The sequence below is a fragment of the Vespula pensylvanica genome, chromosome 23 (genome assembly GCF_014466175.1).
Source record: "Vespula pensylvanica isolate Volc-1 chromosome 23, ASM1446617v1, whole genome shotgun sequence".
NCBI classification, from domain to species: Eukaryota; Metazoa; Arthropoda; class Insecta; order Hymenoptera; family Vespidae; genus Vespula; species Vespula pensylvanica.
Genome location: NC_057707.1, coordinates 1261555 through 1286977, shown reverse-complemented (window position 1 = coordinate 1286977; position 25423 = coordinate 1261555). Strand labels below are relative to the sequence as shown.

Sequence of the window (25423 nt, the reverse complement as noted above, 5' to 3'; positions counted from 1 at the left end):
TTTTTTTATTCCATACTTTTTGTTTGTTTATTTTCTTTTTTCAATTACAATTATTCGCCCTCGCAATTGATTGAAGAAACAAACAAGGGAAAAAAGAAAAGAAGATGAAAATAAATGTTTTATATATGCGAGATGAGAGAGAGAAAGAAAGAGAGAGAGAGAGGGGAGAGAGCAAGAGAACGAGAGAGAGAGAGAGAGAGAGAGAGAGAGAGAGTGATAACGTGTATGTATGTATGTATCTATCCTGCCTGGGTGTGTGCGAATGTGTATGTGTGAGAGAGAAAAGAATATTCGGATTCGCGATGCGTGCGTCCAATAAACGCCTCACCTATCTTGTAAATTATCTGTGAATATTTTGATTTAGTTTCTTCCTATAAAAGTAGACACTCTACTACTGGTATACAAAAAAAAAAAAGTTTATGTTAATCACTTAAGGAGAATGTACAGATATCACCATTTTTGTTTTGTGTTTTACTGTAGTTATTGATAATTATATGGATATTAACGATAATAATAACTATGATTAAAAAACTTATGTGAAAGTCTTTATATATATTATTTTTTTAATCCTCATATATATTATATAGTTTGTATTCCATTCATAATAATTTTTAATTCATATGGTTGGAGATCATATAATTATTTTAATGTTTCAACAACGAATAGAATTCATTTAAGTAATGAAATTACATATTACATATCATTACATCATTAGAATATAACTTGGAATTCAAGTAAACTTATAAAGTTCTTATTTTATATATTATTATATATTATTTTATAAAAAATAATAATAATCTGTTTGTGATTATTTATTATTAATTATGAGAACAATTTTTTTAAAAGTAATATATATTTCCTTTTATACCTTTAATCATTAGAAATAATAATTCAGAATAAAATGCATTGAATTCTTCATTAACATTGTTTGGTTAAAGCGACTGCAATTTCTTGTTGTTCTTATGTCACATTGAATATTTATAACAATTGAATGAAATGTACAAAAATTAATTAAATAATGAAATACAAATTAACTCGAATTTACATATAACATATCTATGCAGTCTTTTGTACGATTTGAAAAAGAGAGATGACGGATTAATTTGGGCGGATTCTCAAAACCTAGTCAATAGAGCAACTAATACATTCTATTTATTTATATATTGATATTAATAATAACAAATAAATTAATAAATAATTAGAATTAAATAAATATGTTTCTATTATATAAATATACTGTATAAAATATGTTTTATACAATTTTATAGAAAATTCATTCGTATTATATATATTAATAAAATATTATTGAACATATAAAGTTCAATAATATTTTAGTTGGATTAAAATATTTAATAATTTATTTAATAAATGTTTCCAAAAGTTTATTTAATTACAAATTTTATTCATTACAAAATTGTATTACGTATTACTAATCGTATTATCGAACACTCGTTCGATTCGAGATATATGTAGAGTAATTCAAATATCATACACCAGAGTGCGCATCGGTCATCGATCTTTTCTATTCATCATGGCGGTGAGTGTGTAATTCTCATACGAAAATCAATCGAAAATATCTTAATATATCGCCTTCATCCTTTTTATTTTATTATTGTTTTATGTATAGTGAGCGAAATATTGCTTTTATCTGATTAAAAATTATATTCTTTGTTAGTTAAGTTAACTTGTTTACCTGTTTATATGTAACAGTCTGTCGGTCTTACATGTTGTTTTTGATCAGCGTGCATTGCGATCATAACCTTTGAAAAATGATTATTTCAATATAATCTTTCTTTCTTTTTTAAATACTCTTTCTTCCTACAATTTAATCGTTTTCTATAATTTGAAGTTGTTATTATCGTTTTATAATCGTAATAAAATTTGTATAACCTTTATTCTACTGCACGAGTCGATCTGAAGGTGTATTTTCATGAGTATTAATTGTAATACATATTTGATTACAGGACGTAAAGAAAGCTACCGAGAAAAAAGTAGAGAAAACTGAAAAGAGGACAAAGAAAGAACCAAAAGATGCATCCAAGAATGTTATGCGTGAAGTTAGAATTCGAAAATTATGTTTAAACATTTGTGTCGGTGAATCTGGCGACAGACTAACAAGAGCAGCAAAGGTATGTTGTTTTAAAAAGTACGAATAATTTATTAATAATTTAAAACTTAAGTAAAAATAATAACAAAATAACATTGAGTATCAATTTGGATAACAGGTGTTGGAACAGTTAACTGGACAACAACCAGTTTTCTCCAAAGCAAGGTATACTGTACGTTCTTTTGGTATCCGTCGTAATGAAAAAATTGCTGTACACTGTACCGTTCGCGGAGTGAAAGCCGAGGAGATTCTTGAACGTGGTTTAAAAGTTAGTTTACATAGCATCTTTCGTTATTTTCTTTCTTTCGATTAACCGTATAATTATTAATTATTGTATCATTACATTGTCGTAGGTACGCGAGTACGAATTGAGAAGAGAAAACTTCTCAGGTACTGGAAACTTTGGATTTGGTATCCAAGAACACATTGATTTAGGTATTAAGTATGATCCTAGCATTGGTATTTATGGTTTGGACTTCTACGTTGTACTTGGACGTCCAGGTTAGTTACTTTTTATTAATTAATAACACATTCGTTGCACATTATCTGGTATCATAGATATCTTGGTTATTCGTTGACGATGTCTATTATTATGAAACATGTGCTAAAATAAACGTTTCATATTTGCAACTCATGCCCACTTCTTATACTGGGTGTGTTACTTAACTGAATCTACATTTTAATATACATATAAAAATTTTCTTTTCTTCTATATCACAAAACATTTCAACTTTGTATGTATTTATAAATTTGTAGGTTTCAACGTAGCTCACAGACGAAGAAAAACTGGCAAAGTTGGTTTCCCTCATAGACTAACTAAAGAAGATGCAATGAAATGGTTCCAACAGAAATATGACGGTATCATAATTGCTGGGAAAAAGTAATGTACAAATATTGTATTTTACGATTATCTTATAAAAAATATTAAAAAATTCTAACACGTGGGGTATATTTTTTAATTGTCTTTAATATTCCTTTTTTTTTTTTTAGATAGTTATTAACGCAGAAGTAGTATGTAGTTGGATATTTGTTTAGATTTTATTCGTACTTTATTATAGAATTATTTACATACTCTACATTCAGTTCCACATATTCATATCAGAGCTCTGAACAAGTATTAATGTCGATAAATGACAACGAGTGAAGAAACTATATGAATGCAGACAGAATATTTCGTATATATTATTTATCTATAGATATGATTACTTTCTTCTTTTGTAATAACTATTTTATATCTATAAAAGATTATTTCAAACTTATAGTTGGTTACATTAACTTATATTATGTGCATCTCAAAATAAGTCAAATTACATCATATAATAATAATTTAATTACTTAGTCTTCCATTTAAGGTTATATATAAAAACAGTGTTGCTTTGATTAATATATTATGTTTGGTTAATTAATTTTCACAGCATTGGCACCATAGGAACATATAATCTTATAAATTGAAATTTTATTTGTAATAACATCCGAGTAATAAGAAAAAGTTTAAATTTTAATGCCAATTTTATGTTCAGAGCTCACCTTGGTTATCTTTACAAGATATTTTAATTTAAATAGTTAAAGGAAAATATGAAGTTATCAAATGTAATACAATGAGATAAATAGGCTGCTCGAAATATCTTTGGTTTTTATATAATGCGAATATAATCCTTTTTATCATTAATGATTATATTCATATCATTTTTTAACAAGATTTATTCAGGAATATTTCACCAATTAATGTACTTGTAATATTATAAATAATTTAAAAATAAGTCAATATATCACAGTGGAATACTGTTACCGATGGAAGTGTTCAGTAATAAAATGTTGGCAGTAAAGAATACATTAAAATAATAGTTATTGGTGCAAAAAAATCTATCCAGGAAGTACAATACATATATATATATATGTGTAGTTAGTGTGCTCATATTTTTTCCTTTTCTTAATTTTTATAGTATATTCGCTTAATAACACTTTCACTGTGGATTTTTCTATAATACTAGATAATAAGCAGATTAAAGGCAAGATCAAGCAGATAAGCAGATAAAAAGGCAATCTTCTCAGTCTCCTTATTACTTCAATGTAATATGCCACCAAATTTAGGTATAATTATAATTTAGATTTTTCTTTGATTTTAATAAGACTTTAAATTATTTTATTTATTAATCTAATTAATTTCTAACACGTTTTAATTCTATGCAAACGTAAAATATCCTACTCTCCAATAGAAATATTTTGTGGCTTTATAGTATATGTAATTATTTTTATATTCTAATATTTGTATGAATATACAATGTGGATATGTATTTCAAATATTAATATGAAAAATAATCTTTTATTATTTTTGTTTTTTCAGACAGTTATATAAATAGGCCTTAGGGTCCAGTACATTATACTAATAATCATATCGCGATAAATAATAATTAAATATTATTAATTAGAAATTTGTATCTAAAAATATAGTTGTGTAATTTTAAATAGAACATAAAAAAAAATTCTATTAAAGAGGTTTCTATATTAAATAATAACTTATCCCATATATTCTTTATGAAATACATATCCATTGATGGAAATCAATATACGTATAACTACTATATAATATGAAGACTATTAAATTTGTATCATACGCATATACATTTACAATTTCAAAACGTTTTTCATCGCATAGCAAAAGTTGAAATACATATTATTAAAACTGTTTAAAATCATTCAAATTGTCTGCTAACCAGCAGCAGTATGATAAAGGTATATGACATACAGTGTTCATTTTATCCATTAGAAAAAAAATTATTAAAAATATAAGTACGATCAGTATATACTTTTTCAATGTGAACCTATGTAAATAGAAAATAATGTTTCTTTTTAATTGTTGAGACAAATATATGTTTAGTTCTCTATATCAATATCTGTATATAAAATTATAAATATTATATTAAGAAAAGTGATAAATGGAGAACATGTTACACCGTATGTCTTTAACAATGATATACATCGTTTTCTATAAAGTTGTATAAGTTATTTTCTTACAGATCCATAAATTTTATCAATGTTGTGTTTCTCAGCTTCGGTAAAACCCAAGATACTTTCGATGGCATTCAGATGTCCACGATGATTTTCCTTATCAGTCAGGAAGTAATAAAATGCTGATTTTAGAAACTGCAAGGTGATTACAAGATCCAATTCATCCTTCTTGTATTTTGATTCCACAATACTCCGATACATTGCCTAATATATAAAAGAAAGAAAAAAAAAAAAATAAAAATGCTAATATATATTGTTATTAACATATTATTCCATTTTATATTTATGCATTGTGTGCATATTATCAAACAGTGAACATTTTTCTCTAAAAAGTAAAGTAATATATTTATTGCAGATGAATCCAGTAATATCAGAATATGTTCTATGAAAATTACCTTCACGCATATAACATATTGGTTTTTTTAATTAATCATATTTATATATAATAATAATCTTTTATAATTTTATTATTTCTGGATCCAATATGAAGAAGTATCAAGCAAGTTTTATACAAATATAAATATTGGAAGCGTGCATTGCTCTAAGCACGTGCAAACTTACATCGATTGAATTATAAGAGGCTGTTTCTTCCAAGTGCACTGTATGGCCCGATCTAAGAGCGATGTATTGTAGTGTAAACTGTAAACCATCTACATTTGTGCTTGACAATCAACATGCAGATTTTAAGAGCAAAGCCATCACAGAAGAAGATGTACTTTAAACTTTTTATACAAAATTGTTCTAAATTCCATCATTATTTGATGAAAAGAAAGAGAAGAAATAAAAAATACAAAAACAAAGTTTGCTTAGATCGTTAATGTATATGAATAAACATGTCTATGATGATAAACAATATACTGTCATTAAAAATCATGCTTTTATTTAAAGATATTTACAAATCGAAAAAAGCTACATATATACATGAAAGTGCAAATAAATAAAATTACTTCGATAAAAGAAGGAACACATGTTATGTGTATGGGACTAAAATAATTGTCGAAACTTTTACCGAACATATGGAGATAAAAAAAGAAATTTTTTATTATATATATTGATATATGCGTATATGTTTTAATGTATGCAATTTTTCAAGCGATGGAAAATTGAACGATCTTGCAAATTAAAGTAATAATAGGAAGATCTGTGCACTATATGCGAGCAAATGCAACGCAGTTGTACAACAGAGGAAATGAATGAAGATTCTTCACGTGTCAGTCGAACAAGAATACAGACCTTACGTGTGCCAAGGACCCAGAGAGAAACAGCCTCCTGAGCGCTTAATAAATTTTGGCTACGATCGGCTGAAATGTGAGGTTCAGGCGAGTAGCTTGTATCCTGGAGTGTGAGCGGCGACCAAAAAAAGTGATACATCGTTAGTACAAAAAGATAGTGAATTATGAATAATAAAATTCTGTAGGCAGAGAGCGATGCATGCGTTCGATCAATGCAGATGTTGATGAACTAACGCAGTGAATTCAATATGTGAAACAATAAGCTTCACTATTACGATACTAGAAAAGTGAAATGGTTTTTACTATTCTCCTTATAAATACATACATTTTATTAAACGAACAAGTATGGACTATATATAAAAAGTTATCAAAATCTTTAAGAAAGAATATTTCTTTAAATATCTAAAGAATATAGAACTAAGTTTTTTGATGTATGCATTTGAAAGGAGATTTGAAAGTCTACGTAACACTTGTAATTGTGATTCAATTCTATTTGCTAAAACATTCTCATTGCTTTCATCATATTGTATTTAAAACCAAAACGAATCATGACGTGTTCTCATTCTGAAACAACTCGAATGTGTCAAATAGAGATCAATACAATTCCATCTACACAATTTTCACAATAACAGGTATATAATAATATAGATTACCTTAATTTTGTCTAATTCTGCTTTTGTAACTGTTAATTCTTGTTGTAAATCGGTGACGTTAACTTTCGAGGATGATTTTTGCTGTGCATTTTCAGGTATCTATAAATTTGACATATAAAAAACATTAAGAAAATTAATACATACACACACAGACACACAGAGAGACAGAGAGAAATAAAAGTGACAGAGAAAACAAATGTTTTATCATCACCTGATCAGTTTTTTCAGTGCGTGCAGTTTCTTGTTCATTCGCATGCACTTTCAGGTACATTTGTTTATCCTTCTCTTCTTGCTCTTTAATTAAAGCTTTCTTCTTATCCAGTTCACTTTTCACAGCCTCCAATTCCACTTCCAACTCTCTAGTGCGAGCTTCCGCAGCATCAACGGACGGCCTTACCTCGCAATAGCGAGTATTAACTTCAGATAGTTGATTCAACAAGCTCTCTACCTATATCATCAAACATAGATAAATATGAATGAATGGATGAATCTACGCCAAAAAAAGAAAAGAGAAAGAGAGAGAGAGAGAGAAAAAATATTCTCATTCGATTACCTTATCATTGTGCTTCTGTTTCAATTCCTGCATTTCATCGATATGTCTTCGGTGCATTTCTTCGATTCTGCTTTCATAATGATCAACCAATCGACGTCTTTCTTCATCTCTCTCAGGACTACTATCCACAACAGAGACGGATCTACTAGCGTCTTTAGGTTCATCTTGACTTAGGTTGGATGGAGGATTATTACCAGAAGGTTCGGGTACCGTTTCCGGTAGGCACACAGAATCTTTCGAGTGGACGGAGCCGTCTTCAAAATGTCCTGAATCTGCTAAAGAGGATGGTACATCCGATTGGGCACGTTTATCCGGAGTTTCTGGACTAGCGACCTTTTCGAATGAACCTTCCTCTAAAAGATCTTTGCATGGTGATTCCGGTGAAAAAGGATTGTTTTCACGTACAGTAAGAGCATCGCTACTGTCGGTTCTTTCATCAGGACTATTCAATGATGCTTTATACAATCGTAACTCAACGACCTCTTTAGTTAATCGAACGATCTCTCGATTTTTTTCTTCGATCTCTATTCTTGCTTCCTTCAAAAGAGCCTATAACAAAAATTATGATCATTTTAATTTCTCTTGTTTTTTTTTTTTTTTTTTCTTTCTTTCTTTTAAAGATAAACTTGAACTCACCTGAAATTTCCTAATTTGTCTGGCGGCCCTTTGTGTCGGTGTAAGATACTGTTCATTGTCTCCGGTATGATTAGAACAATGGACAACGTATTTTCGTGATCGACCGGACCAAGTAGTACCGTTCAAAGCAAAGGAAGCATGATCGCAGGCACTTGCGGTGCTGCATGCACTTCCATAACTTCTCACGCTCTCTGCATCACTGTCATCTGCTCCTGGTGTTGTTCCTGAGGCCGCGTGTCCTGCTCGCGGCCTAGCTGGTGTCAGTGAGAGGCTCTACAATAGTTAATAATAATACTAATAATAATATTAATACTGATATTACTATTACCACTACTACTACTACTATTACTAATAATAATAATAATAATAATAATAATAATAATAATAATAATAATAATAATAATAATAATAACAACAATGATCATAATAATGGAAACTTCTCAGATAAATTTTTAACATTATTAATTCCTATAATTAAAAAAAATTCGTTTCTATCCACTATATATATATATATATATATATATATATATATATATATATATATATATTGAATTGATCATTAAATATTGAAGACATAAATGAAAAGTAAATATAAATATATATATAATTTTATATTTATATTATTTATAATGATATATATATATATATATATATAGTAACTTGATAGAAACGAATTTTTTTTAATTATAAGAATATATATATATTTATTTTTAATTTATATCTTCCATATTTAATTAACATCTTTATTATAATATTTTTAGATGTATAGATTAAAATAAGAAGATACCAACCGATGGACAACTATGAGAATTCCTATAATCTTGTGAATCCATACGTCTCTATTATATACTATCTTCGGATAAAAGTTTGAAAACTGAATGAATCTTCGAAGAAATTTGTATGATCGTATCCATGGTAAAAAAGAGAAGAAAATGATTAGAAGATGAAACTGACATGTCGTTAGGCTCCTGAACCCAAAGCTTTTTTAGCACGGTCAACTCTGGATGTTGAATCTGGTGTACTAGTGCGAGGGAGAAAAACGATCTGCGCCGACGCGTTGGTTGGGAAAGGTCAGGGAGCCTTCTTCCTGGCTTCCTATGTTTCCCTTACTACTCCCACTACAATTTCCACCCTCTCTTTCTCTCTATCTCTATCTTCTTTCCTCCCTCCTACTTCTTCTCCTTTTCCTTCTGCCTCTCTCTCTCTTTCTCTCTCTTTTGCTCTACCTCTCTCTTTCTCTTTCTCTCTCCCTCTAAGGTGATAGATAATTCAGAAAGGTGGAAGATACTACTTCCTAGTCTTTTCTTTCTTTCTTTCTTTCTTTCTTTCTTCCTTTCTTTTTTTTTTTTCTTTGCCAACTATTCAGCATCGTTCTCTTTTATCATTCCAAATGAACGTTATTTTAAGAGTAAAAGAAAAGTTTAGAAAAATTTATTCGACATTTCTATTAAAGAGAATTTCCAGGGAGAAAAAAAGAAAAAAAAGAAAAAGACATTTTTTGGCACTGTCAAGTGAATTTAAGAAAAGGAAAATAGAAGAAAAGAATTCATCGTTAGTCAATTGAATATATAACGATTATAAAAAGTGAAGAATCTTCGAAATTTAGTTTATTGTGTAATTCGTTTGATTAGGTCATGGTAATAGAAAATACGTCTATAAATTAATTCAAAGATGAAATTATTGAAAGAGAAATAATAAATCAATTAAGACATGATAATAAGTTGTCAATTACATACACGCGCGTCGTCTTTTTACGTATGAAGAATAAAGAAGAAATATGGGAATTTCATGGACAAAGATAACATTGATAAGATCGATAAGCATTGTATACTTATGTTAGCCAAGATAAATTGGATCTTGCGTTCTTACTTTTTGTTACGATGGTATTAATCTTTTAAGTACACACACACACACACATACATACGTGCGTATATACATATTTAAAATTATGTCCATCTTATAATACATGAATTTTTCCATACTAATAATAATAATAATTACGAGCTCTTACATCCATAAGATAGATCTCTTTACGTTTAAAACGTTCATATCTCTTTAAAAATATACGATCTCTACGTGTGTGTAAATATCTACCTGTTGGACGGCTAAAACCAGTGAGAAGTCACGTAATCAAAAGGCAAGTATTACAATACAGAAATAAAGAGGTAGAAAAAATACTTACATTTTGTAATTGTACTCAAAATAATGATATCCGTTTTTATATCGTTTAGAAACACGCAATATATATGTGTATATGTATATACTAATGTATGATTTAAAATGCCAATTAATTTTTCCTCCTCATTTTTATGATCACGTGAAAAAATAATAATAAATTGTTATTCTTCTCAAAGGAATCAAGGACAACGTAATATAAATCTATAGATCAGTTGACATATCTGTGTATATGTATATTAAATTTTATTATGAAAGAACGTTTACTTAGCTTTTCTGATCAAAGATAACGATGTTTATAACGAAAATAAATATTATCATTAATCTTTTGAACTCCGACTATATCACCAAGAAACAAAGAAAATGTTATGAACGTTCTATACGAAATATACGCAAAGTATATAAAAAGACAGCAGAGTAAAAGGCGTTTGGGCCAATGAGATCTACCGATTCTCTTGATAAGGTTTCTGAATACGTAGTAGGAAGAATTATTGGATCTTACGCTAACGGTATAAAAAAAAAAAAAAAAAAAAAAAAAAAAAAAAAATACAGTCGTTCGTTTCAAAATTATTATAAAATATATTAACGACGATGAATGACGATAATAATGAAATATGATTATCGTTCGCTCATACATAAGATAAAGTTAAAACGCAAAAGAAAGTATTCGAGCGCACCAATCGGTCGAAATTTGTAGATAAAATGAAAATAGAAAGAAAGGATGGATTTATGTATAAAATATATTTAAAAAAAAAAAATTACTTACAAGAGATCGTTGTCTTGGCGAGTCGGTTCCATTCTCCGTGATGACCGGAAAGATACGATGATCAGGATGTTGCTGCTGCTGCTGCTGCTGCTGTAGCAAAAGATGGTTGTGACGACGGTAGTGGTGTTGGTGATGTTGGCCAAGAAGAGCCGAGGTGGTGGTAGTAGTAGTGGGTCGAGAATGATGTGCTGGAAGCCGTTCACCACGGATGCGCATGCTCGAGGAACGGCGCAGAACGTTATTAGATGATGGTCTGGGTATACGAGAGTCCAAAGCTAACGGAGAGGAACCAGGAACTATGGTGGTATTGCTCGATGAATTCATAGTACTTGATAATATTGAAACTCCATCGATAGAACCATCGAGTAAAGCGTCGATTTCTGGACTACTGCAAATAGCTTTGCTTGGACTGACTATATTTCTTGAATGATTCATTGTTGTTGAATCGTTGTTGTTGTTGTTGTTGTTGTTGTTGTTGTTATTGTGGATAATTGAAGTACGAACAGGATGCATAGAATGTAAAGTATGTAGGGATCTCTCGCTACCGTGACGCGCCATTCTGTTCGTCCAATTCATTCTTTTGTCAATCGATACTATTGTTGACTGATTTCTAAACAGATCAATATTTTCAGAAAATTAGATCCTTTTGGGCTCTTTTAATGATTCTTTAGAAAATAGAGAGTTTTTTCTTTCTATTTTGTATAATCTTGTGATTAGAACGATCTATATATTATATATGGGTATAAAGAAAGTCTGAGAAATAGGAATTAATTATACTGATGTGAATCGAGTTCAAATTTGCGAAATTCACGAATTTGTTGTTTTCTATATATTGTATTGTCGAAAAACTTTGTTTGAAATCTATTTCCTCTCCAACTTTTCTTTTTCTTAGAATTCAAACTTGGTACTCATTTTTGTTTCCTTAGTTTTCTGTAGAACGTTCACTTTGATAGGAAAGCAACCTTGGCAAGATATTGGATTAACATTTCGAGTTGTGTGTGTATGCACCAATTTAAAAGTATATTTATATTTTTCTCTGTTTATTTCAAATAGATAGATAAATAGATAGATAGATAGATAAATATCGGATATCGAAATATTACACGCATGATCGTTCACCACAAGAAAATTCCCTTTCACCGAATAGGATAATATCCTTGTAGGAAACATGATAAGAGAGATAGATGCAAATAGAAAAAGAAAAATACATATACACACATACATACATTATTCCGTTATGTAAAAAAAAAAAAAAAAAAAAAAAATGAAATTTATATTTAATATATTACAAAAAAAATAGAACCTTTAGCTCCATATAATTACAAAATTACAATATACAGGGTGAATCGAAAAATTACTAAGCAATTATAAAAATCAATTACTGTTGTATTGTAGTTTAGCTTGTAGTTTTCCAATCTGAAACAAAACAAAAAAAAAGGGAAAGAATTAAGATAAATTATTTCCAAAATTATCATATTATTATTATTTAATGTAATTTAATATTTAATGTAAAATATGTATATCATATAATTCATCTGTTTAATGATTTTTTTTTTTTTTTTTTTTTTTTTTTTTTTTTTTTTTTTTTTTTTTTTTTTTTTTTTTTTTTTTTTTTTTTGTAATAAAATCAAGTAATGCATTTAAAGGTTGTGTTTTCTTTTATTTTTGTTTTATTTTCTTTTTCTTTTTGTTTTATATTAGAAAGTTGGTTATATAACGGTACATAAAATCTTTTTTTATTTCTTTTTCAGTTATTTTTTTTTTTCTTTTTTATTTTTATTCGTTTCGTAATGAAATAAAAATAAAAAAGGCTATGCTTATCAAAGCGTAACTATGTTAAAGCGGTATCTTGACTTCGGAACACGCTCAGTGACTACGTTAGTTTTATTTAAAATAAAAAAAAAAAAGAAAGAAAAAAAGATACGGAGAAGTGTTTATTAACCTATTAAACATACCGTAGAGAAATTCTAATGGAGGAACGAAAATAATGAAGGAATCGACGATTTTAACATGTATTTCCTTATAAATTGCATGATATTATTTGATATACATATATATAGGTTGTAAGAGCGCGTCTGTCAGGCTTGTTAAACTCGTTGAACGTTAATTAAGTTACAAGGCTGAGACCGCGATGCAGTTATAAAAAAAAGAGAAAGAGAGAGAGAAAAAAAAAGAATATGAGGAACGTCTATTTTCTTCCTCCATTTTAACCATTAATTAAATACGTTCACAAGGCTAAATAATTACGTGAGAGATTAGAAAAATTATTTCTAAAAAAAGAATAGAATAGAATAGAATAGAATAGACGATTGTATTCATATGTTTGAAAGTATTATTTTACACAAGGAATTCACATTTATTTATTTTGATTCAATCTAAAAAGTAAAAGTATCTAAACGTATTTAGTGAAGTAAAACATTTTACTACTCGAGTCAAATGTAATAATAATTGAAAATAAGAAATACATAAAAAAAAAGAGAGAGAGAGAGAGAGAGAAAGAGAGAAAAGGAAAGAAGGAAAAAAAAAAGAAACAAAAAAATATGGAATGAGTTGCATGTTCGCAGCGAACAATTACGTCATCGATTATAGTTTTCTCTCTTTTTTTTTTTTTTTTTTTAAATACGAAAAATTGCAATTTATACGAGATATTGTTACGTTAATAAAAACAGGAGAGATATTCACAGACACAGAGAATTTCATTGCAAAGAGGAAAATAGGTTGGAACGAGAAAACGAGTAGTAGCTATCGGGAGAAAGAAATCGATCATTCTCCATTCTATTTCGAGACTTTTGCTGCAGTCATGTTATGGAGTGTTCGTATTTTCTTATAAAAAAAAATACATAAAAACATACGTATACGTATCGTCTGTTTTATACAATCTCGATCATCATAGATATTTTTATGTAATGTATTTTCAAACATAAATATATATATATTTACAAAGATCTTTTAAACGGTATGTGTCCCTCCTACGTGAACAAACGATTCTGATTGGTCGAACGATTTACTCGCTGTTCTCGTTAAACCATATTGTTGGCAAAGTGCCTTGTACCTAATCACACGCGATAAAAAAAAAAATTATTATCCTAAAAAATTAGACATTCTAATTCTTTATTTAAATATTTACCTTTGATATTAATTTATTTTACTTCTACCGATATTATATATATATATATATATATATATATATATTGTTCACACGTGTTAGTATGCATTCACTTAGATATCGTTTAATCTTATCTATTCACTTGCAAGAAATTAAAGCTTAAATTTTACTTACAAACATCGATAAAGTACAATTTCCTTCTCTTTTATTTACACGCACCAACACAGTCATACACACACGCACATACGAGACACTTAACAAGTTTGACAATCGTTTCGTAGCAACAAAAAAGTTTCATACTTCGTATAGTTTCATTCTAGAGAAATCACTTGGACAAAATGCTTTAGAAAATTCACTTGGATATAGAAAGAAAACGTTTCACTTTCTAAACGCTTATATATATATATATATATTTTTTTTTTCTTTTTTGCCGCGCATTGAAACTTCCTACAACGCGGAGTTTAACGATACTCCTGAAAATATCTATGCACTCGTTAATTCGCACTTGTCATTCTGAAAAGTTTTCTCACCCCCTTTTTCACGAAGGTTGATCGATGCACTTTGGTGTGTCTATCACATTTCTAATATTAAATATTTCTATAATTGTTCAAACGATTTCTTCTAATGAAACACTTTTCTTATTACGAATAACGATTTTTTTTTCTATGACGACGTATACATATGTGTATATATATATATTACGATTTATCGAAGCTAAATATATAATAACAGATTGTTAAGAAATAGTAGGGACGTTGAGGAACGTCACGAGACAACGACGACGACAACGAGGAACTCTATAACGCTCATGAAAACGCGTCGGCTGCAGTCAGCGTTGTTACGTTAGCGACGGAAAATTATGAAACGTCCGTGTCACGTGACCTCTCCGCTCTCTCTGACTACTAGCGACATCTTAGCGTTGAAAAGTTTAAGTATCAAGCAACATGGTTATTTTCAACGAGTGGCGCTCCTATCGCAAATTATTCAAAAGCATTATTTCAAAATTTTATAATGACGTTTTTCAATTAACTCGTGTCTGATTTTTTTTTTTTTTTTTTTTTTTTTTTTTCAGTTAAAAGCAAATTCCCAAATGATTATTTTATGTTATTTATTACTTATCATTTATTTTATACGAACGTTTGTTATTTAGGAATGGAATTTGTTAAAAAAAAAAAAAAAAAAAAAAAAAGAAGAAAGAAAGAAAGAAAAAAATGAAGGAGAAGAGAGAAAGAAAGAAAGAGAAAGAAATATTTTGGACGACAATCGAGATGGCATTGATACAAAGGTTGGCAATTGTGATTTCGATACTGTGATATTGTCGATATTTCGAAAAAAAGATTGAACGTGCAGTGTTTCTTCAAGATTTATCGTGCGACTTCAAATTTTTTGTCTTCACTTTTCGTGACTATGGAGATTCAGGATATTTAATAATAATAATAATTTATATGAAGAAAGAAAATTGTTTGTAAAAAAAAATAATGTGGTAAAATTATGGACGACCGGTTATATCCACTCACTCGTTTTCAGTTCGCTTAATCTCTCAATCTCCTTTAGTTAGTCGATAAAACAGAAAATGTTAGGAAAAATTACGTTTTCGTAATGTACATACCGACAATGCGAACGTAGATTTTCGCGGCTTGTACAGGTTGGAAGATCATCATCCAGAAACGCGAGTAGATCTGTTGTCAGTAGGAATCATCAACTGTATGGAGATTTATCGGAGAAAAATTATTATCTGAACTATGGATTCTCCACCTGCTTTGGAAACTGTCTATCAAGCTGTATATTCCTTATACAATAATTCAAATCCATCCGATTCTGGGAAAGCATCATTATGGCTTGGAGAATTGCAAAAATCAGTAAGTTATTAACTCAACCTGATATCTATATTATATTACCGATGATATTATTATTATTAATAATATCTTTATTGATTATATATTCTTATTTACCGTATTAAATTTTCGTGCGGTTCATACCAATGCTCGATTGCGACTAATAGAAAACATGTTAATAACACTTTTTAACCTCTGATTTTTGTGAAATCTTTTTTTACTTTATTATAATAAAACTGTTGTATTTATAATAAAGATATAACGTATAGATCGTCGTAGCATTTGAAACTGATCATTACTTGTATTAATTCCATCGATATATATAAGAATTTTAATATATATCTATATATACCTATTGGATACATCAAACAAGCATCTTATTAATTTATCATTTTTAGGTATTTGCATGGAAAATATCTGACGAAATGTTGCAGCAAAAGAGAGACATAGAGTCTTGTTATTTTGCTGCACAAACTATGCGTACAAAAATACAATTATCCTTTCATGAGTTACCTTTAGAAGCTCATACTTCTTTGCGCGATTCTTTAATGGAACATATATCACAAATTAATGAACATACCAATTCTGCCATTGTTACACAGGTTTATATATATAACTTAAATATTTTGTTTCTTAAATTAAAACTGTTATAAATTTTTTCTTTCATATATTTCAAGGGAAGAAGATGTATTTCATATTTCTTATTATTTACAGTTATGTTTAGCATTGGCAGCTCTTGCGTTACAAATGTCATCGTGGCAGAAACCTGTTATAGATTTAATTAACAGGTTCGGAAGAACAAGCAGCAGTCTTTGGCCATTGCTAGAGATTATGACTGTACTTCCAGAAGAAGTAAAGTCAAAATCTCTTAGGTATAAAAAAACATTATAAAGTATACAAAATATTTCTTTGCTTTTATTAATATAATTTATATGTAATGTAGATTAGGAGCCAACAGAAGACAACACGTATTGGTAGAGCTTATTGCAACTGCTGATACAGTTACAGAATTCTTGGTACGTAACTTTAGTAAAGTTATAAATGAAAAATTAATGAATGAAAAATAAATATTATATCAAATTATTTCAGAAAATGTGTTTGAAAGATGGCGGTGATAATGTACAAATACGAGTTACTATTCTTCGATGTTTTACTAGTTGGATTACTGTTCGTGCTATACCTCTTCAGACTATACCAACGAGTGAAGTTGTGACATACGTATTTCAAGTAAGTATTTATAATATTTAAAGATTTATATTAAGTTATTGTATTCGTATGTAAATTATTATAGGTATTGGGTAATCATATGGCTGGTTCTCAATTACACGAAGCTGCTGCAGATTGTATGTGCGTTATCCTACAAGCATTAGAAGAAGATAGTAATAGTAGTCGAGATAATAATAGCGAACCAAGTGCTCAATTTCAACAATTACAAATGTGTCTTTTTAGTAATGTAATGGATTTAGAACAACCATATCATTTATCTGTCGTTCACGAAGATATGGAAAAGTAAATTAAAAATTATTGAAATATTTTTTCATTATTATAGCAATTAATATATAAAATCATTTCTTTTTTACACAGATCTATTAACTATTGTCGTGTTTTTACGGAATTGGCCGAAACATTTATCGATACTATCATAGAAGGTAGTATGGATAGAAAAAGTCATTATGCTATCAAGATTCTTGATCTTGTTCTCATGTGTCTTGGACATCACGATTATGAAGTTAGTAATTCATATATATTGAAGGATAAATATTCGTATTTATTATTTCTGACAATAATTTTCATCGTGCTTTTTAGGTCGCACAAATAACTTTTCATCTTTGGTATCGATTATCAGAAGTCCTTTATCAAAAAAATGATGATGAACTTAATCTCGTATTTCGACCACACATTGAACGATTAATCGGTGCACTTTGTAGGCATTGCCAAATGGAACCAGATCATGTGAGTGAGAAATTTTATAATTTAAAATTAATGTATATATATATATATACATATATATAAAACACTAATATATTAATTAATTTATTATAGCTTGGTTTAGTAGAAGAAGGTGGAGGAGGAGAAGAGTTTGCAGAATTTAGAAATCGCGTATCAGAACTCATAAAAGACGTAATATTTGTAGTTGGCAGCAGTCATTGTTTCAGACAAATGTTTTCTTCGTTAACAGGTGGTCCTGGTCCACAAGGACTACCCGTTCAAACTCCTACTTGGGATTCTATAGAGGCTGCGCTTTTTGTAATGCAAGCAGTTGCTAAAAATATACTACCGTGAGTTATATTGATACGTAATAGCAATAATTAATAAAATATTAAGAACTATTTTTAATATTTATTCCATTTGATCGTACAGAGAGGAAAATGACGTTGTTCCAAAAGTAGTTGAAGCAATCCTTAATTTACCAGAAAACACTCATATTGCTGTACGACATACAAGCATTCTTTTGTTAGGAGAATTATGTGAATGGATAGACAGTCATCCCCAAACATTAGGTAAGCGTAATGTGTGTTCACGCTAATATTAGTATCTTATATATTATAATTTAAACGATTATTACAGAACCAATACTAAATACTTTATTGGCTTGTCTAAGTCAAAAAGGATTAGGAACTGCAGCATCCGGTGCACTTTTAAGCATTTGTACTGCATGTGCAATACGTATGGGACCGCATTTCCCTGGATTGTTGCAAATTGCACGCTCTCTTGATAGTTTTGGCATAAGTAATGATTCTGCTATTGGATTGCTAAAAGGTAGTCTTCTATTTATTATATACTAATTTTTTAAACTATAAATATAATGATCAAGATAATTGATAGAATAATATATAATGATTTATAGGTGCAGCATTAGTTTTGGCAAGATTACCAAGAGCAGAAATTACCCCAGCAATGAAAGAATTATGTTGGTTTCAAGCTATACCACTTTGCGAGCTTTTGCAAAATAAAGTACCAATAGAAAAGGGAACAAAGACTGATCCTGTGATATGGTTAGATAGATTAGCAGTAATATTTAGGTACACTAATCCTCTAATCCGGGATTCAAACGAACCACATCCCTGTCAGAATGTTGTTACTGAAGTAAGTCATGAATAGAATATATTTCTATTATAAGAGAGAGAGAGAGTTAACTCGTGTCATATAATTGATATTTATTAACAGATGTGGCCAGTATTGTCAAATGTATGTACAGAATATCAGCACGATGCAAGACTTATGGAAAGATGTTGTCGTTGTTTAAGGTTCGCTGTTAGATGTGTAGGCAAATATTCCGCACATCTCCTTGAGCCACTTGTAAAACAGGTACATAATAATATTATAAAAATACATAATTCTTCATATACCTATTTTTATAATTTTTTTTTACAGATTGTACAATTATATTCCGCGCATCAACATAGTTGTTTCTTATATCTTGGTTCCATATTAGTCGACGAATATGCTTTTGAAACGGAATGTTTGCCAGGATTACTGAGTATGTTGGAAGCTTTTATCGGACCTACTTTTACGATTCTTCAACAAGACGATGGTTTAAAAGATCATCCTGATACTATAGACGACCTCTTCAGATTATGCGCTAGGTATAAAATTTTGACGATATTATATATTATATTATTTTTTTAATACATAATGAATGAAACACAATTTTATTATTTCAATAGGTTTCTACAAAGAGTACCTATTCCTTTTCTACATTCATCAATAATCGGAAGTGTAATTGACTGTGCTTTGATGGCATGTAGTTTAGATCATAGAGATGCTAATGCTTCAGTAATGAAATTCTTTTATGATCTTTTATATAGTGGTAGAATGCTTCAGGTATTTATTTACAGTGTTTACAATTTCTATTTAGAATATTTTTGTTATTTAAATTATGTATATATTTTTTGTTATAATCAATATTTTTAGTCACATCCGGATTACTCGATACGACGACAATTAGTGAGAGGAATAATATTAGAAAAAGGTCAAACATTAGTTATGAGACTTCTTCATGCTTCTGTATTCTCGTTATCTTCGTACATGTTATCCGATGTTGCAGACGTTATCGTTGAACTTAATTTAGCCGATAGGCAGGTACGTTATCATATAATAAAAGTTGTACAATAAAATCTAAAATAATCTAAAATGTATTATTCGTAGCTTTTATCAAAATGGTTAGAAGAAGCTATAAAATCAATGCCAACTCAAAATGCGGATGGATCTCCTACGGCAACGAACGAACAACTTGTTGAATTCCATAATACCGTTACAAGGTATAATAAAATTACTCTTTTAATATTAAGTTAATGAGAATAGCTAATATATAGTATAGCTAAATGTTATATATATAATTTGTATTTATTATTTTAGAGCTGATATAGCTAAACCTGTGACAGTTGCCCTAAGATACTTCGCGCGTTTATATCGTTGATGCAACTTGATTTTTTATCAATGATTAACAAGAACTAATAACTAGTAAAGTTCTTCCAACATGCAATACCCCTATGCAATTACAACCGAAAGTGATGAGAACCTACAAGGGTGTTGTTAACTGGTAAGTTAACTTTATATAACTGTTATGGAGAAAAAAGCAGTTTCGCGGAAATCTATAAGATAAAACATACATACAGACATACATACATACATACATACATTTGTGTCTGTGTGTGCGTGTGAGTGTGTGTATATATATATATATATACATACATATATATATATATATATATATATATATGTTCATTCTATCTACTTATTTATTTGCAAAGTATGTACAAAAATTTTATTTCTATAATAAACTATAACATTTGAATTTATTTCTTTTATTTTATTTTTTTTTTTTTTTTCAAGTATTATGTCGTTTTAAAAAAGAATTTTTTAAAATATAATTTATTACCTTTTTTCGTTTTTATATATATATAATCGCACAAATATACACAAACAAAAATTGGAAAAAATAAATATTTTCAAATGATAAAATATGATTTTTAATAGAAACACTAACTTCTTTGCATAAAAACCTTTTTGACTGTTCAACTATTTCAGAACTATATTTCTCTGTTTTTATATTACCTATGATGTAATAGGTAAATATCTAGTCATCTCTTACGATTTTTTTTTTTTTTTTTGGTTAATCAAATTAATATAGTTGATAGTTAAAACAAAATATAAATACATACTTTGTAAAATGATATGGAGTTAGTAGAATATTTTGGACATTTAATGATAAATTTTTTTATTTACTTTCAATCTTATTAATATTATGAAACCCAGAATTACATTTTATTAATTTGATTGTAATAACATACATAAACATATATTTTCTTATAAAAATATTTTAGAGAAAGAGGGATGGAAAGTAAGAAATTTATATATACATGCGTCTAACTTGTATCAGCTGTAAGGGGGAAAAAAAAAAAGAGAAATATTTTTAATTTTTGACCATCAGATTGTAATATGCAATATCTCTTTTTATTTTCCATCTAATCGAAGTTATAACCGTATTTAACTTTTCACACTTTGGAGACACAGATTTTATAATTATAATATTACGATTAACATGATACATAAATTGCAGAGTATCTCAGTTATGAATTTGTTAACTCGCTATATCATTATTATATTTATGAGAAACTATGGATTGAAAATGTACAAGCGCATGATACTGGAATCAATTTATATAAAATTTTCTTTGAAAAATATATTTAAGTGAAAATTCTTTCATGGAAGGTCTATGTAAGATTGTATTAAAAAATTTTTGACGTTTCATATAAACACACTGAACTTCTTAAGAAAAAAGAAAAGAAAAGAAGAAAAAAAAAAAAGAACTGCTTATTCTTTCTAATACAATGACAACTATCTCATCAAAATTTCAAAGTAAATAGTAGAGCCAATCTTAAAAAAAAAATGCTCCCATACTATTTCTTTATAATCACGGGGTACGTATTAAATGATAAAAATCTACACAGAAAAGTTTCAATGATGTATAAAAATGTTATTGTATTAATATAACAACTTCGTACTATAGTTCCAAACTACTACTATTACTATACAGAAATGAAATCTGTATGTGTAACGACTGCTTTTCTGTGTAATAAAATCATATTTATATAAGGATAACGCAATTATAAGTATAATACACATTCAGATATATAAAAATAAGTTTAGAAGCTTACATTCTTGATATATTTAATTTAACAAGCTATAGAGCGCGCTATTCTTAAATTGTACAGATTGTTTACGAAAGCAAAGATAAAGTTCAAGTTTGTCATGGAATGTTATCGTGTACATATAGCATACTTTATAGTACAGAACTTAAGATACTATGCAGGACTATCTTTAATGTACTATCATTGATGTTTAAACTGAAATTCAATTGTGATGTACATCGATATATAAATACCGATTTAGCATTTATTAATGACAGTTTAAACACTGCTTCATTTTGTAATGACAGATAATGAAGATAATTGAAATAAAGCGATATTTTTTACCTAAATAAATAAATAAATCAATAACAAATAAATCAATCAATCAATCAATCAATCAATCAATCAATGAGTCAATCAGTAAAATAACTTTTACTCGACTCATAACGAACGTAATATTAAGCTGATTAATTTAATTAGAAAATAGAATGTAGTGAAATGAATTTAAGGACATTATGCCAACGTATACACTTCTCTCATACGATACAACAGCACACGGTTTCTTGCAGACAACACGCGAAGAATGCAGAGTGGCACGACGCACGGCTCCGACATTCCAAGCTCAGGAGGTGATTCACGATCATTTCATCTATCTATGGAACGACTGGCTCGTAGACTTAAAACGTTTCATTCTAAACATGCCATGCAAATGTAGTTATGTTCATTAAAAAAGTTATCAGAAAATTTTATATACTATGTATATATATATTCAATTTTAAAAATCAGTATTTTCTTTTTATATATTACTGTATATATGCCTATGTGCGTGTATATGTATGTATGTATGTATGTGTATATATATATATATATATATATATATATATATATATATATATACACGCACACACATAGGACACACACGTGAACTATATTATTTATAGAATTTTTATAAGTGATCGGATGTTAGCTTTTTTTTTTTTTTGCTCTACGAGTCTGAACTAAGTTGATTTATTTTTAGATACGTTTCTTTTTTGGGTAACAACTATATACCAAAAGATTTTTATAAAAAAATTACTGATAATGAATATATTATTGAAGAACGGATCTATACGATCTTAAAGATAGAAACGATTAATGATAAAATAAAATCAATATATTCATTGTTAGAGTTAGAAAAGAGAAAAACAAATTCGAAAAAAAAAGAATGATGATACATCCTCGAGACGAACAGGATATATACTTGGAAACGAATGTTCGCGAGGTGAGCTTAAAATATTTGAGCTTGTTCTATGTATATAATATGTATGTATGTACATAGGTCTGTATGTGTGTATATATATGTATCTACTCGGTCGCATGCAGACCGGCGGCAGGTGCCTCTCGACGCTTCGAGGTTATGTCGGCTTTCGCATTGCGGAACGGCGCACGTGATCGCGGTGTCGTGACCTGGAATTTTGATCCAGGTATTGAACGGATAAAGAGTACGCGTTCTTACCGCAACGCGGAAAAGCAGCTACTCTCGTTATCGAGTGAAACATTGATGCAACCGGTGCATTTACATCCTTTTATTTTTACACATACATATATAACAAAATTTATTTTATTTCACAGCTTAGATTTTTATTCGCTTTCCTAACCTATTTTTGATCTCAATATTTTGATGAAACATTTCTTTTTTTTTTTTCAGAGAAATATTATCTTATATAATTATTTTAAAGTATAGTAATTGATAATTGAAATTTATTCGATTATTTGATAATTTCAATTTCCATTTTCGAATTCATTTTTGACTTTTTCTAGAATAAAAGTATCCAGAATGAAAATTTAGATATATAAAAAGTTTCGTTTATGTTCGTAGAACAATATTTTGTAATCATTGTTATATATTGTTGACACTATATTAGAGTTAAATTATTAACAATAATTGTATTATTTTTGATCGCGTCATATCAAAGAAATTTATTCGATCTATCGAAATTCATCTACGCCATCTTGGAACGATTGCGATTCTCGAAGTGCATCATCTCGATAAAAAAGGAAAAGAATAAGAAGAATACTGATCATCGCGCGTTAGTAGCTCGACGTTTCAAGATATGCCACGTCCTCCGAAGACATTGTCGACAATCTCAGAAGCTGAGTCACTCGACGACGGTTAAGCTATGAGTCAGAGAAAAAGGCGGAGCTAGCTTATTGCTTAAAGAATTGTATTCTGACTGAAGGTATGTATCGAAATGTGCGAACAGGTGGGCGGTCTGCATTCGTCGTCGGGTCGTTGAGTTCGATATCTCTTTCAATATTTCAAAATAATTCTTTAAAGGAGAAAGCAAAAAAAGGAGGAACACATTTGACATGAAAAGAATAAAGAAAATAATAATAAAAAAAAAAAAAAAATAAATAAATAAATAAATAAAGTAAATGTAATTTTTATTAGAAAAAGAATTAGTGTAAAGATGAGGGTCGAGTGTATTTGATAAACCAATACACATGTAAATATACATATGTGAAATATTGGAGATTATATCGAATAAAGCCACGTTGACGTTCTCTATTCATCGTTTGCATCGAAGAAAGCACTTGTGAAAGGTCCTCGGTAAACTAGCACAGAGCAGCTTACACACATAGAGAGAAAGAGAGAGAGAGAGAGAGAGAGAGAGAGAGAAACAAGCATATTGTTCGATCATACGAGGATGAACTTCTTAAACTAGTTACGATTTGCTCCGAGGACTCGAGAGCAGAGTCGTGTCTAGACCTCATCCAACAGAATAGGGTGGAAAATGTAAGGGTTACGTTGTATCGTAGTATAGTACGAGGAAACTCTTTTTACAGAGTAAACGAGAGAAAGAGGAAGAATAAATACTACTACATTTACTAGGAATACAATATGGAATTTATTATTGTTTGACCGTATAACTTTTAAACGAGATCGTTAGTTTTAAATCCTAAATAGAAGTTTCTTTTAAATAAGACAATTATATCGCAAATACTATAATTATTTCTTCTTTTTTTTCCTTCCTTTTTCTTTTTTGTCATTACGTCGTTAATTGATAGTACATAATTATATCGATTATGTAATGTGTACTACAATTGGTGTCTACTCGGTATTGCAAGTCGTTGTGTCATGTATGGAATACCACTGACGTCCACTCGTTGAACGCGACCCATCAATAAAAGGGCTCTTCGTTACCTGACTACCGGTGAACTAACGAGTGGATATCTC

General features: G+C 29.0%; 3 protein-coding genes across 11 annotated transcripts; 2 read left to right on the top strand and 1 right to left on the bottom strand.

The window, feature by feature from the left end:
* The first annotated feature begins 1516 nt into the window (after positions 1–1516).
* On the top strand, positions 1517–3045 carry LOC122636835 (60S ribosomal protein L11). Its single transcript, XM_043828471.1, has 5 exons — positions 1517–1537; positions 1965–2129; positions 2226–2375; positions 2461–2608; positions 2864–3045. The coding sequence occupies exons 1-5, from the start codon at positions 1532–1534 to the stop codon at positions 2989–2991; spliced, it is 597 nt and encodes a 198-aa protein (XP_043684406.1). The 5' UTR covers positions 1517–1531; the 3' UTR covers positions 2992–3045.
* Positions 3046–3137: 92 nt separating this feature from the next.
* Positions 3138–15051, bottom strand: LOC122636833 (nuclear transcription factor Y subunit gamma). Of its 7 annotated transcripts, none has more exons than XM_043828462.1 (10): positions 14412–15051; positions 12435–12547; positions 11132–11741; positions 8191–8463; positions 7555–8103; positions 7213–7449; positions 7002–7100; positions 6350–6451; positions 5678–5755; positions 3138–5320 (listed from the first exon to the last, which is right to left on the bottom strand). In XM_043828462.1, the coding sequence occupies exons 3-10, from the start codon at positions 11705–11707 to the stop codon at positions 5111–5113; spliced, it is 2124 nt and encodes a 707-aa protein (XP_043684397.1). In that variant the 5' UTR covers positions 11708–11741; positions 12435–12547; positions 14412–15051; the 3' UTR covers positions 3138–5110. The 7 variants fall into 7 exon arrangements, with proteins under 7 accessions (XP_043684397.1, XP_043684398.1, XP_043684399.1 ...); XM_043828463.1 differs by having other exon boundaries at positions 12514–12547; XM_043828464.1 differs by lacking the exon at positions 14412–15051 and adding an exon at positions 14072–14163.
* A 474-nt stretch (positions 15052–15525) lies between these two features.
* LOC122636829 (transportin-3) lies at positions 15526–22955 on the top strand. 3 transcript variants are annotated; one of them, XM_043828449.1, is made up of 19 exons: positions 15526–16096; positions 16471–16674; positions 16787–16944; positions 17016–17088; positions 17162–17299; positions 17364–17581; positions 17657–17801; positions 17879–18025; positions 18116–18351; positions 18434–18573; positions 18641–18832; positions 18921–19159; positions 19241–19381; positions 19448–19659; positions 19741–19897; positions 19988–20155; positions 20222–20334; positions 20432–20615; positions 22776–22955. In XM_043828449.1, exons 1-18 carry the CDS (start codon positions 15980–15982, stop codon positions 20490–20492), a joined length of 2859 nt encoding a protein of 952 aa, XP_043684384.1. In that variant the 5' UTR covers positions 15526–15979; the 3' UTR covers positions 20493–20615; positions 22776–22955. The 3 variants fall into 3 exon arrangements, with proteins under 3 accessions (XP_043684384.1, XP_043684385.1, XP_043684383.1); XM_043828450.1 differs by having other exon boundaries at positions 22759–22955; XM_043828448.1 differs by having other exon boundaries at positions 21400–22955.
* Positions 22956–25423: the final 2468 nt, after the last annotated feature.